Raw genomic sequence first — 15,395 nt, forward strand, 5'->3', positions numbered from 1 at the left:
AAAATTTCTAAACCCTTTAAAAGGAAGGTTGGTCTAAATTAATGAAAGTGAAAGCACATAATTGCATTTTCATTAATCACCATATTTTTGGAGATTTATCATTTCAAAGGCATTTTAACAACTTGGTTAACCCTGAAGATGCCTTTTAAAAAAAAATGCTACTATGAACAAAAATAAGACAATTGGTGTTTTTAGAAAGCTTACAGAAAGCAGAGAGAAAGACAAGTTAACAGCAATACAAGTCAAAATTTAAAAGTGCTTAAACAAGAGAGAGGGGTACAAATATCATGCTGGAAGCACAGAACTAATCATTCAAAGAATATTTATGAAGCAGTTACTCTATCACAAATGTCACACTAAGCACCAAGAATATCTCAACAAACAAGAGAAGGCATCTCTGTCCTACACTGTGCTAAGGCACTGAACAAGTGAAATTAAGTGCAATAAATATTACAAAAAGAGTAACAAAAATAACAGAAAAGTGCAATGGATTCTGTCCAGAAAGATCAAGAAAAACTTAAAGGAGTTGTTGGTATTTGAATTGGGTCTTAAAGACTAAAGTATTTTAACATGGAAAGGAAAACCAGATAGCTACCAGAGCTTATAGAGTAAACAAGAGTTCATATGGCAAATTATTCGATCTGAATAACGTTGGACGCAGATAAGCAAAATTTTTATACCAAGAAAAAGTTATCTAATCAAGAGACAGAGGTATTCACAAACTGCAAAAACCATCCATTTAAAATTATACAAAAGGAAAAAGTTCACAAAGCTATCCCTGATGTCAGCCTAAACATTAAGAAATATTCATTGTTTCAAAAGAAAAAATGAATGAATCAGCATTCGCTTTTTAGGCTGGAAATGCATAAAATGTATCATTAATTTAAAATTTAACCTTGAGACCAAAACAATACAAATGTTCGTATCATTCCTGAGAACTTCCAATGAAAAGCCAACACTAGGCCGGGCGCGGTGGCTCAAGCCTGTAATCCCAGCACTTTGGGAGGCCGAGACAGGTGGATCACGAGGTCAGGAGATCGAGACCATCCTGGCTAAAACGGTGAAACCCCGTCTCTACTCAAAAATACAAAAAACTAGCCGGGCGAGGTGGTGGGCGCCTATAGTCCCAGCTACTCGGGAGGCTGAGGCAGGAGAATGGCGTAAACCCGGGAGGCGGAGCTTGCAGTGAGCTGAGATCTGGCCACTGCCCTCCAGCCTGGGCGACAGAGCGAGACTCCGTCTCAAAAAAAAAAAAAAAAAAAAAAAAAGCTGTGAACAATGTGAGATCCTTTGACACCTGTGAATTATTTCTTTGGAGTAAAATTAGATATTTTTAAATCCCAGGATGACTTCACTGTGCCACCTATTATGTCTGGAGGCCTTCTCATATAACCACCACTTAGAGTGGATCCGTCAGAATAGAACAAGAAGCCTGAGAATGCTCAGCAGCAAATCTCTGTATTCTAATACAGAAATGTATTCATGAGATGTTGTTAAAAGAAAAAAGCAATTATTATTGCTAATAATTACTGAATAAGAATTACTTCATTTGTATTTTTAAAAACTAGATATTTGCATATAGGTGCGTTTAAAAAATGAGAGAACGCATTTCAAACAGTTAACAGTAGCAAGAGGCCAGGAGCAGTGGCTCATGCCTATAATCATACTTTGAGAGGCTGAGGTGGAAGGATCACTTGAGGCCAGGAGCTGGAGTGGTCTCCAGCTGGACAACATAGCAAGACTCCCATCTCTACAAAACAAAAGCAAAAACGACAACAAAAAAACAGTAGCTATCAATGGAAAGATGGATAAAGACTTGAAAAGCATGAGAATGGCAGAAGGAACTTTGTTAACAAAAACACATGCACATATATCATATATGCTGTGTATAAATTTTGTACAAAAAAAATCCACTTCTTTTAAGTCACTAAAACAAATTATTAAGGTCAATATTTTGAAAAAAGTTACCCAATTTCACATATTTTGAGAATTCTCTAAGGCACATCTGACCTCTAATAATAAAAATTGCTACTTCTATTACTCATAAAAGTACTAGTACAACTTTGCTCCTCCTCAGTCACCACTGCTATATTAAAGACATCTATACTTCTCTAGTTTATACTTGTTCCCTTCCACACTGTACAACAGTAAATGTTAACATTCCTAATCATCACCAGTATTTATCAAGCACCTACTATATGTAGAAACACAGTGCAGTAGGATACAAAGAAATTATATCTGCCATCAGACCTTACAAACAAGCTGAAGAGAGAAAATGCTCTTACGTTAATGCGCAGCTAGCGCTACTCTTAAAAAGTGGTTGTCTTCCCCCAGCAACATTGTCATTATTTAATTCCGAAAAGATTATTTTCAAGTGTGAAATGTCCTCCACATAGACTGATAGTTTTCCCACTGTTAGAAACTAAGGCCAATATGTAAGCAAATTATAACAGAGTCTATAATAAGAGCTACCTTAAAAAACTGATGATAAAGCCTCTGAATACCAAAATTGTGTACTGAAAATGTCTAAGATTCCATCCACTCATTTTGAAGAAATTTTAGCTCCATTTTAAAATTTGTTCTAGGTCAAAAATTCATGTGTTTTTAACTGGAATATAATTTTCCCCACAAGCTGCATTTGTGTAGTAAAACTGCAATGAAATCTGCAATAAATTACAAAATATTTATAAAAAATACCCAGTAAGAATAATGCCCAGAAAACAAGTATTAAACATTTTTAAAGACTTACCTCATCACAGTCTCCCTCAACCATGGCATATATAGCTTTCTTAACCAAGTTAGTACCTAGAATATAGATCTGAGTATTAATGAAGGAAAAATGTATTTCTTAAAGATAACCTAAATTATAATATTCATAAGCACAGAAATGTCAAATGCTAGTTTCTATCTTGAATCCAGATACACAGATTATCTCAAATTAAGTGGGAAAAATTTTAGCTATAAGCTAAGAGAAGCCAATAGAACCTATACATAACAGTACGTTTCCTCTTGAAAGACCTATCTCCCAATATACTCCTTTTTCTCAGACATAATTATTTGCCGCAAGCAGGAGTTTGTTCTATTGTGTTTGAAAGTAGGAGGAAAGGGAAAGAGAAAAAAGCAAGATATGGTATGGCCAGAACAACCCAGGCACTCCCCGTGAGTTGGCCAGAACTTACTGCATAACCCGAGCTGATCTCACCAAAGATCTTCCAAACTCCCCTGGACACAAGGCACAAGACAACCTCATCAGAACTGCTGTTACCCACAGTAGGTTCCTATAAACTTTATAGTGAGCACGATGAAGTCTAGCACTCCCAGTGATGTCAGTGGTGTGTCTGTAAATGTCTAGCAAAATGTATCCTAGTTTAGGGTCAAATATAAATTTGCCAAATCTGATTTTAAGAGAAGACAGACAAATTTTATTTAAAAACTCTTAGGCTGGGCGCGGTGGTACACGCCTATAACCCCAGCACTTCGAGAAGCCAAGGCAGGCAGATCACTTGAGGCCAAGAGTTCAAGACCAGCCTGGCCACCATGGTGAAACCCCGTCTCTATCAAAAATACAAAAAACTAGCCAGGCATGGTGGCTCACGCCTATAATCCCAGCACTTTGGAGGCCGAGGTCATGGCAAAACCCCGTCTCTATTACAAATACAAAACACTGGCTGGGTGCGGTGGCTCAGCCTATAATCCCAGCACTTTGAGAAGCCCAGGTGGGCGGATCACCGGAGGTCAGAAGTTCAAGACCAGCCTGGCCAACATGATGAAATCCCGTCTCTACTAAAAAATAACAAATTAGCCAGGCATGGTGGTGGGTGCCCGTAATCCCAGCTACTCGGGAGGCGGAGGCAGGAAAATCACTTGAATATAGGAGGCGGAGGTTGCAATGAGCCAAGATAGTGCCACTGCACTCCAACCTGGGCGACAGAGTGAGACTCTATCTCAAAAAAACAAAAAATACAAAAAATTAGCCCAGGTGTGGTGGGGTATGCCTGTAGTCCCAGGTGCTTGGGAGGCTGAGGCACAAGAATTGCTTGAATCTGGGGGGCAGAGGTTGCAGTGAGCCGGGATCACGCCATTGCACTCCAGTCTGGGCAACAGAGCAAAACTCTGTCTCAAAAAATAATAAAATTGAATTAAAAACTCTTAATTTTCAAAGCATGCATACAAGTATGCGTACATTTTATGGCCCAAACAAAGTATGTCTGAAGGCCAGGATGCAACCCTGAAGCCACCGGTTTCTGCCCTCCAAACTAGCCAAACAATTGGCTATAATTTATCATGAGTCCTTATCAGTGTTTTTTAATGCATCAAAGGCTCAAACTTACTCCATAAAACAAGCCCAATTCATTAAAAATCTTAGTGGAAAGCTGTAACACTGTAATAAAGTTGGCTAAACCTAACATATTAAGTAAACCTATTTATAGTTACTTCTCATGATATCTAGGACTGTGTGAGAGTCTTAGGTTGGACAATAACAATAGTTTTTAAAAAACGTAAGTGACAAAACTGCTAATGATTAAATACTGGTACAGGTATTAAACTTTTTTTATGAATACTCGCTAAAGCACATCACAAAATTTGACATGCTTAGACAAATGCTTGTCTACCCAATCCTCCATTGTGAACATAGAGCTACTAGGTCCTAGAGACTAGAAGAGTGGTTTTTTGAAACGGAATCTTGCTCTGTCACCCAGGCTAGAGTGCAGTGGCACACTCACTGCAACCTCCGCCTCCTGGGTTCAAGCGATTCTCCTGCCTCAGCCTTTTGAGTAGCTGGGGTTACAGGTGCCCACCACCGCGCCCGGCTAATTTTTGTATTTTTAGTAGAGACAGGGTTTTGCCACCTTGCCCAGGCTGGTCTTGAACTCCTGACCTAGTGATCCAACTGCCTTGGCCTCCCAAAGTGCTGGGATTACAGGCGTTAGCCACCGCACCCGGAGGCCTATTGAGTTTTATGGCGTTATTTAAATGACAAAAGTTATCTAACCCGGTGATAGAAGAGTGGTGCCTAATCAGGCTTACATCACAGTCACCCATGGAAGCTTCAGCCCCACCTCTGACAAGACAAACAAGAGTCTCAGGGTGAGGGGTCTAAATATGTGTTTTTAAACCACCCCATGATTCTAAGGATCATTATAAATCATGAGTGTAAGATTAACTAAACATGTCAGGAAAAGTACACCCAACAAAAAATTAAGTTTGAGAATTATAAGAAACAATCAATTCTCATCTCCTGATCTTTTCTGAACTGCAATATATGGTTCATGACTAACACCAGTAATGGTAACAATTTTTCCATAATTTTGGCTTGATTGAGGTCCACTTAACCCAAATACAGACAAGTGCTTGAAGGCTGGGATGAGGGACCATCATAATGTAATTACAAATTGCAGTATTTCTTGTGTTACTTAGTATAATGCAAAGCATTTTGAATGTGATTAAAAAAAAATCTGGAGGTAAAAACTGATGATCGGCTACTTGTTAAAAAGAAAAACTGTCAAAACATTAATAAAGAAAAAATTCATTTTAATAACTTTTTAAAAATACCATTTTGAAATATAAAATTATAAACCGCCTTTTCTTCCTTTAGTTTTTTCATTTCTACATACTTACATTTAAGTCTTTCATTTCAAAACACAAAAATGAAAATAGCTTAGCTTAGGCATTCTATGAAATAATATTTTTCTTACCAATGCCATTTCTCCTGTATTTGGAATCCACGGCTAACATGGCTATATAACCTCTGCGGAACATCTTTTTGTGCATATCCAACTTGCAAACGATGGCACCTACACACTCCTCCCCTACCATGGCCTTAAAAATAAACAAACAGTTATGAAGAATACATTGCCATCAGGTACTGCACAATGATCCAGAGAAAACAACAACCAACCATTGGTAGGCATTTTTGACGGGGGGGGGGGGGGGGGGGGGGGGGGGGGGGGGATAACGGGAACTCTTACAAGAGAGCAGTCACAGAAGTTTCAGAAATCTAAATCCCCTAACTCCTTTAAATGTTCTAGTGTTAAAATTTCTCAATATTCTTTAAAACATGAATTATTTATGCTTACTATTAAAGCCTAGGGAAAAAAGACCAGATTTCCACAAGGTAAACATTCAAGTACTTTATAAGATTACGTATGAGGTGCTTATAATCACAATTATTTGCAACAAAGACCTAAGTTTCTGGAAGAGGAAATATGCAAAAACAAATTATTAGGACATAAAATATTGTAAAACTTGCCCATCAGCAGAATATAATTTTAAATAGTTAAATTTAGTAATAATGGCCAAGCACAGTGGCTCACACCTGTAAATCCAGCACTTTGGGAGACCGGGGCGGGCAGATTGCTTGAGCTCAGGGGTTTGAGATCAGCCTGGGCAACATGGCAAAACCCTGTCTCCACCAAAAATACAAAAATTAGCTGGGTGTGGTGGCATGTACCTGTAGTTCCTGCTACTTGGAAAGCTGAGATAGGAGGATGGCTTGAGCTGGGGAGGCAGAGGCTACAGTGAGCTGAGATCGTGCCAATGTACTCCAGCCTAGGTGACAGAGTGAGACCCCATCTCAATAAAATAAAAAAAGAAAAAAATTTAATGAAGTTTTAGTGAAAGCTACATATAATACATATTTACACCTGAATGGTAGATTGTGATCAGAAAAAAAAAATTTTAATTTTCAGAAAAAGCACGGTTTATAAGGTATTGATTAGATCATACCTAAGAGGTTTTTGTTAATATATCTAAATATAGCATAGTCTCATTTTTAGGATACTCCTGACAGTGTGAATAACTGTCATAAAGCTCTCAGAATACTTATAGTTCAAAATCAAAGCTTTATGTTAAAAGCTTTAATTTTACAGAAATTTCTATTTTAATAAAAATGTACAGCTTTCCAGAGTATTAAAAGCTACATGTTAAATTCTAATCATCCCCCATTTTCATTAAGATTTCTAGTGTTACCATTAAAAATGTTTTTCAAAAATTCCAATGCTGATAAAAAGTTCTAGTAACATGGCATTTCTGGTAATTATAAATAGGGCAATATCTCCAACTGTTTAAATAATGTGTCAGTAAGAAGTTTGTTTTCCATAAATTAGTTTTCCAGAAGAAGCTATTTCAACAAAAGCAGAAATGAGTTAAAAAATTAATAATGTCCAATTTATACTTAATACATATTTTAAATTTGTGACTTTTTTAGTCTGTCATTCTGTAAATTGATTAATAAGCCTTTAACTGTGGAGAAATCTTTTAGGCAAGAAAATTCTAATCCATTTCATGCAAACCTAAACTAGGTCAGAAAAATTCTTTTGAAGGAATATGAAATTCAACAACCCACGCTAATTCATTTCTGGTTTATCACACATTCCAAAACTATTTTGGGTCAATAAACCTCTGAAATGGCTATTTCTATTTTTTTCCCTCACAATATATCAATCTTTTAAAAAAATTTTTTAAACAAAGACCTTAAGTATGCATAAAAATTGCCTTGAACAACTCTGAAAGCTTTTTCTGATCTGAAAATAACTCACTTCAAATATATGTGTGTATATACAAATACATATAAATACATACACATACATAAAATTATTACAGACCAAATGGTATATTTAAAAGGCTCAGAAAAAATTTTGGCCTGACCTCATAAGTCAGGCTCATGTGAAATGAAAACCTGTATTAGATCGATGATATAAACCTCAGAACAGCTACACCTTATAAACTATCCAAAAATGAGGAAAAATTAATACAACTGGACAGTACTTTCAATCTGAACAGGAATTTCAAACAAATCTTTGTCCTTTGAGCATGGAATAAGCAAACAAAATATTGTATTAGTTCATTCTTAAGACCTGATTTCTTCCTAATTTAGAATCTGTAGGAGCAAAAATCAAGCTGTATATATCATCTAAAAAGTCTAATATATCATACACCATAGAGATGATATTAGTAGTGAAGAAGACCAATGCTGCATTTTTTTCCTGATAAACCACTCACGAATATATGGTACATTTACAGGAATCATTAAATTGCTTGTCAATTTTTCCTAATAAAAGCTCTGCACATACATTTGGAATTCATGCTATTAAATGTATTTTTTCAAGGATGGGAACTGAAAAATCCCTGGCAAGATTAAGACTTAACACTACAAGGCCAAAGGGTTGTCAGTCTATAAAACTATGAAAAATATGAAGTGAGAGATTCCCAAATTCTAGAACACTACAAATAGAAAACCGGAGGAAGCCAAAAAGTTAAATTTAGAATAAACGGAAGTACTATGTTACATCGCTGAGCAAAGTTTAAGAACTTCAAAAAGGTACCAACAACTGAAAATGTTACTATGAAAAGAGGTAAAGATAAAATGGTTAAGTACAGAGTAACTGAAAGTGTCTCACATTTGTATTTTTTTTTTTAACATCTTTCACAATTAGGAAGAATCATAATAAGCTACCATTTTTGTTAATCAAGTATTGGCAATTTTGTAAGGTTCAACCCCATATAGTCCATTGACCCATTACAGGTTATCCATAGAAAAAAGCAACATTTTGGAGGTTTCTAATCTCTTGAGATTGCTGTTTGTAAGGGCAACTGTCACTTGGTGGAGATAACTTGCTGACACAATAATCTTCACTGAATGGATCAAGAGTATGTCATTTTTCAGGTTCTTATGTTACCATAATGAAAGGCCAGGAGAACTGGGTTCTAGCTTTACCCTTCTGTCAGTAAATATCTGGAGACTGAAACATTTTGAGTCACTTTGGTTCTTTTTTTCAATCAAAAACCAAAACAGAACAAAACCTAAGTTGGGCTGGATTATCTCTAGGATGCCTTTCAGTTCTAAAAGGTTATGATTTAAAATAAACATACACATTTACGCATTTGCATTTTTTTAAAAATAGTTCCTATGGGAAACTTAAACGTAAAAGTATGCCAAGATAAAGGTTTCAGTTTTAAATGGCCTGGTTGTTTTTTAACTACTGTTTTATTATTGTTTAATACCTCCTGATTCATACTGGCACTAGTAAATCTTATAGGTCAACCACTTGTGCATATTGCAATTTCTAGATATTCAGAATTTAATATTAAACAAACGAGCTACTAACGGCTAACACACACATTAGCTGGTGAATTGGAAGGGTTCTACATAAAATCAAAACTAAAGTTTACTAATATTGTTGACCAGAGTCTAAAATGGCAGACAAGTTGAGAAAGGCTTAGGTAAACATCAGGACTCAAAAGTTGACTGAATATTATATACACAACAATTTCCTGGAATTGACAGAAAAACATCTATTTCAATTTGAAATGTGACTCAATCATCTGCTTCTGTGGGTTAACTTACAACTAAATCTACAATTTTTAGCAATTACAGTGGCATTTGATATGACATTTATAATACTGCTATAAATCATTTTCTCATATTCACTGACATAGACATGTCTTAGAACTATTCTGATACAATGCTTAGAATACTGAAAGAGCAGTTTTCAAGAATATAAAATAGTACCCACAGTTTAAACAAATGTACTGAAGTTTAAGCAAAGTTAAGACAGAAAATAGAACTACCATTATCTACAATACCCAGGTTACATTTTCAAATTACCACCAAGCTAGATAATCAAAAAGACAGGGAAGTATTGTCAAAATATCTTGCAGGGAATTACTAAGTGAAACTAAGCCAATGCTAAAACACTAAGTAACGGTGGCTTTTCCCTTCACATATTATAAAATATTCCTTAAATGGATGTCATCTAGAAACAATATGCTTGTGAGTACATGATACAAAGCATACACCTGCAGTCAACAGTTAAGTTAAAGGGTTCATAGAGACTGAAATGGGCCAATATTATTGTGAAGAAATTACTGGTACTGCCAATACTACGTAAATTTTTAAAAACTGTCCAAAGTCTTTCACTTATGTGTAATATTATTGTCAATTATAATTTACACAAGCCAGTGTTACTAGTGTTTGGCCACATCTTCAACCAGTTTCTAAATTAAAAAAAAAATAAAATCAGATCGGTAACAATTTCACACTTAAGTTTTCTACATTCCACAAAAGGGTATTTTGTTCAAGTTTCAGGAGTCTTTCAGTCACCAATAGTGTTAGTAGCGCTTTCTGCAATGGAGTACCAGAAAGCAGGCTGGCTACAACTGTTAATTGTCCTGTTGAAGTAAAGGGAAACATCTCCATAATTACTGAAAATGCTTGTAAGATTTAATTCTCCAATATGGCCACACCAAGTTTGCTGACATTCATGATCACCAAAACATGTTTATGCATACACTCTTCCCTGATTATAGTTGTAACTGAAAGACTAAAAGGCCTCTATCCAAACAGAACCATGTTCAAATTAAATTACTGTGAAGTGTTTGAGGATGCGGGCAGGCAATTAAAGACGGTTAAACACGATTATAATCTACTGTAAACAAGACACAAGACCCCCACCCCAGTGAAACACGCCACCATACAGGCTTGCTGCAGTTACACTAGTATCACGTTAACGCGAATCATGAAGTCTTACCTTCAAAACAGTTTCATTAAATAACTAGGAATGTGTACACGCACTTGACATCATATAACGTACTATGATAAGCAGCAGGAGATATCCACTGCCACACTCTGGGCCCTCGCTCCCTGACCCGCACAGTCTGGATCACTGCTGGGTTCACCCTCTTTTTATTCTATCCACTTACCAAGAAGCACAGCTGTGGCCAGTTGTGGATAAAATATCTATAGGTATAAATGGAGTAGGGTTCGGACAGATCTTTGGTGATCAGTCTCATGATATCGGGCATTTGTAGCTCGGATTCATATCGGACATATCGTATCGTCCGATCCTCTCCAGGCTCAACCTCCCTGCCCGAAGGGCTTCTTAAGCTGCAGTCGGCGGTCAGGGACGAAGACAGCAGCCGCACCTGCTCGTCTTCCTCCTCTTCCTCCTGCTCGGTGCCCTCGGCCAGTCCATTGCGGGCCGCCGCGGGATCGCTGGCCGCCGCTGCCTCCGCCGGGCTGGGGACCGCAGTTCTTGCATTATTAGAGAGGGAGTGAGGGGGCCTCTCGCCCGAGTGTACCCCGGCTCCTTTTGTTGCAGTCGCTCTGGGGCCTCCGTCAGGGGTGGCCGTGGTCGCGGCCACCTCGGCTACGCTCAGGACCTTGCTCTTGAGGGAGGCGGCCGCCCGGAGGTGCCGCAGTTCGGGGCTAATCAATCCGTTGAGCTGCTGCTGCTCCTGCGGCGGCTGAGGGCAGCGGAGGCACGGATGCCCCTTGGTCGCCACCGTCGCCGACTCCCCGCCCGCCGGGCTCCTGCCGCCGCCGCCGCCTTCGTGCTCCTCGTCGTCCTCCTCGTCCTCGCTGCAGCAGGCGAGGGCGGCCCCCGCCGGGAAGGGACAGTGGGGCTCGGCCGCCGCCGGGGCCGGAGGTGCTGGTGGTGGGAGGAGGCTGCTAGGCCCAGGCGGTACCTCCGCCATCCTAGAAGCGACACAGACCGAGAGGGGAGGCCATGAAACCCGGCCGAAGAGCGCGGAAAAGAGGGGGCGGCGGGTGGGGGGCGGCCGAGGTGGGGGGAACAAAGACAGAAACCGTCCCTCACGGAGCTGCCCCCCCAATTCCGCGCCACCCCCCCCCGCTCTTCAGCGCCGCCCAGCTGCTCAACCGGCCACCGTCCCCGTCCGCCCGGGCCCACCCGCCAGCCCTGTCACTCGCGGCCCCTCCCCGTCCCCTCCTCGCGGCTCACCCCGCACGGGTCCCCGCCGCCGCTGCCGCCACTCCTCTTCCTCAGCCACTGCGGCCGCCTCTTTCGCAGCCGCGGCCGCCTCCACAGCCGCCAAGGCTCTCACTCAGCCGCCGTCGCCGTAAAGCGCCTCGGCTGTTACCCCGGGTAAAGTTTCCTGGGCCTGGCTTTACGACACTTCCCTGCCTGCCGGCTGCCCCGGCCAAGAGAGAGGGGCGTGGAGGGAGGTGACCTGTGGAGGGGCGGGGACGAAGGTGTCTCCTGCGGGCTGCGGGGAAGGCCGCGTGGTAGTGGGTGGGGCTCTGGGGCCGGGAAGTTGCAGAGGGCTTTGGAGTCACAGCCTCCCAAACCCTTCTCCTCGGTTCTGGGGCGCCTCAACCCGTGGTGCTTGCCACGCGGGGCCGGGGAGGGATGGACCGGGCAGGCGCTCCCTGCTTCAAGTCTACCGTGCACTGGGAGCTGTAGCGAATCTCGCCAATTCGGGGCCTCTGGAACCAGCCGTTTACAAGTCACCTAAAAATGCCTTTTTAAAGCTGCACAGCGTTTAATGTTTGCCCTGACCAGGGGCAAGGAGGATGGGGGAGGAGCGATTAAAAATGGAGCAAATCAGGGAAGCCGACCGAAAAGGAAAGGAAGCTTTGAGCTGTGAAAATATGGGGATGGCTGTCGAAACGTGGTCGTTTGCAGTTTGAATTAAGTTCAGCTGGCCCTTGCCACTTAGCGGCAAGGGAATCAGCCCTCTTCTCTCTCCTTACTCTGCTCCTCGCGCCCAGTAAAATTGGAGGCAAAAGTGACTGACAGGTGTTGGGCAGTTGCGAGCACACCTGGGGAAGGGTTAGAGCGAGATGGTGAAAGACTGTGACCAGGGCTAAGAAGCACAATCCTAAACTTGTGACACAAATAGGTTAGGAAGAATTCACTGGTAAACAGGTGGCCTGATCCTCCCAAGGGATCTGCCTATTGAGTGCAAAGGGGATAGAACTTGAGCTTGTGACTGGGCTCCTTCTGCTCTAGTCCACAGTTGACTCCCGGCAGGTGTGAGCTGAGACAGTGTATGTAACCCGCACACTGAACAAATTCGGTTGTGTTTAAAACCTGATTTATACAGCTGGTTTGGTGTGCCGCAGATGGACGTTTGCGGTATATAATTCTATGACGGAACATGTTGGCAACTTTTTGCAATAATCTAAACTCTACGTATAAAATAACTATTATGCTCATAGATTCTGTGGCTCTGAAATCCAGACAGAGCACAGCTGGGATGGCTTTTCTCTACTCCATTATGCGTAGGGCTTCAATTGGAAGACTCCAAGGCTGAGGAGTAGAATTACTTGAAAACTTCACTTTCACAGCTGGTGGTTGATGCAGGCTAAAGGCTGGAGGCCTCAGTTTTAGTCCATGTAGACCTCTCCCGGTGGTCTTTTAGCATTGATTGGTTTGGGCTTTGTCACATCCTGGTAGCTGGGTTCCAACGGCAAGTATCATGCGAGAAAGTCAGTCAAAAGCATATTGCCCTTTATGACCTAGCCTTAGAAGTCATGTAGTCTCTAATCAGGTGCGGCGGCTCACGCCTGTAATCCCGGCATTTTGGGAGACCATGGCAGGAGGATCTCTTGAGGCCAGGAGTTCGAGACCAGCCTGGCCAACACAGTGAAACGTCATCTCTACCAAAAAATACCAAAAATTAGCTGGGCTTGGTAGCTCACACCTGTAGTCCCAGCTACTCAGGAGGCTGAGGAGAATCACTTGAACCCGGGAGGTGGAGGTTGCAGTAAGCCGAGATTGCTCCACTGCACTCCAGCCTGGGCAACACAGGGAGACTCCCTCTCAAGAAAAAAAAAAAAAAAAAAAAAAAGTTATGTAGTGTCACTTCTGCTGCATTATATCTAGGCAGACACAAAATTATATCCAGTTTTGAGAGGAGGGGAAATAGACTCTACTCTTGGTGGAGAGAGGCGAGGTTCTCAAAGAGCATGTGGGACCAGAAATACTGCTGTGGCCACTTTCAGAATGTATAACTTGCTACAGATACATTGAAAAACCTAAACACCTTGATGTGTGGGGGATATAAATGAGATGTATAAGTACAGTGTGATCCCATTTCTGTCTTAAGAAGCACAAAACAAAACCATGTTTCCAAATGTGCATACATTGTTTAAAGATACATATTTTTCAAAGTTTCAAAGTGTAACCTGGGTAGTCAGCCAGTGAAACAATGATCTGTTCAAATCATGGTGGAGAAGCTGGCCCAAGAGGCCCCAGATAATTCCATAAGAATTGTTTAAGGGTGAATTTTACTTAGAAAAATACCTCTCAGTCATTCACTTTGAAATGTAAGCCCTTCCTAAAAACCATGTACCTTCACTGTAGAGAATGAATGGCAGCAGGCCTTCCTGTTCTTTCTGTGTTGCAACTTGGCATTGAGCTCTGTCAGACTGAGGAGCTGACCAGATGTTGTCTCAAAGTGGTTTTCAGAAAGCTGAGAGTTGTAAGGACCTTCTTGAGGTCAGGAAGTAAATGTTATTCACTTTGTATTCACATATCAAACACATAAAAGGGAAATTGTTAAGCTTTTTGACTGAAGTACACCAGTCTCTCATTCAGTAACCTAGAATGTTTATAATGACAAAGTAAATTCTGACCTTCTCAATACTAGTGGGGTAATTCTAATGTCTCAGCCCCAGTGACTTTTCTTTATATCCCAGTATTAAAACTACAATGTTGGCCTTCTAAATCAGATGACTTCTCTTAAATTGTCTTTATAACTTATGAAATCTTTTATGTTTGATTCATGTTTACTTGATAGGATGATAGCATTATATTAGGCATAGAAATAGGATTAGTTCACTCTAATGCTTTAGACATATTTACTATTATGAGACTGAAAAAACAACTACCTCCATGAGCAATACTTCGTAGGAAAGAAAGGGCTGAGAGCAAGGTAAGTGTGGCAGTGATACTCTTCTGTGTGGTTAGTTGATATTTTCATTGTTTTGTAATATCCTATGAAGCAAGTAATTTTTTTTTTTACTACTGTTCTCTTTTGAGGAAGAAGAGAACATGCCTAATTTTTTAGAAGAAAAAAAACTTCTCATTAAATCAATTAAAATAACCAACAGCAATTTTAAAACAACATCCTAAAGCAATATCTTGAAATCAGCTTGGAAGGAGAACAATTTCTTTTTAATTCTTTCTAACAGTGAGGCATTTTTCTCTTATTGGTGAGGTTTAGAGAGAAAACCTAGCCGTGTACCTACCTGAAAGGTAACTGTGGGAATGAATAATGGAAAGATGCTTTAAGTTCCCTTGACACAGCAGGATGGCATTGTTATATGCCATAGGCACACATACTAAATAATTTAAATATTTGTGTAGTTTTATTTTACATGTCATGTGGTTCTTAATCCCAGTAATCCTATCTATTATACATAAAGCCCTGAAAATCAATGTCCTTAACTTTGTTTCATCTTGAATGAAAGAAAACATACATCAAACTTGAGAGCTGAAGAATTTAACCCAAGGATGAATATTAGTATATTGTTGTACTACCTGTAATCTTAGAACACTCTGAGATGTCCAGATAAAGGGCTAACAGTTTGATTCTTCCCTTCGAATTTGGGGAATGGCAGCCTGTTCTTTAACCTTCTTTCCCCTTGC

General features: G+C 40.3%; 1 protein-coding gene across 1 annotated transcript in view; it reads right to left on the minus strand.

Annotated features, from left to right (window-relative positions):
* The window catches only part of NAA30 (N-alpha-acetyltransferase 30, NatC catalytic subunit), an 834,104-nt gene that overhangs the window by 9,595 nt on the left and 809,114 nt on the right, over nucleotides 1–15,395 (minus strand). Inside the window, exons 2-5 of the mRNA XM_050799731.1 lie at nucleotides 11,742–11,861; nucleotides 10,702–11,476; nucleotides 5,697–5,820; nucleotides 2,750–2,805 (exon numbers count right to left, since the gene is read on the minus strand). Of these exons, the coding sequence (XP_050655688.1) occupies nucleotides 2,750–2,805; nucleotides 5,697–5,820; nucleotides 10,702–11,475 (954 nt within the window). The 5' untranslated portion in view covers nucleotide 11,476; nucleotides 11,742–11,861. The remainder of the gene's footprint in view (nucleotides 1–2,749; nucleotides 2,806–5,696; nucleotides 5,821–10,701; nucleotides 11,477–11,741; nucleotides 11,862–15,395) is intronic.

Source organism: Macaca thibetana, chromosome 7 (genome assembly GCF_024542745.1).
Source record: "Macaca thibetana thibetana isolate TM-01 chromosome 7, ASM2454274v1, whole genome shotgun sequence".
NCBI lineage: Eukaryota > Metazoa > Chordata > Mammalia > Primates > Cercopithecidae > Macaca > Macaca thibetana.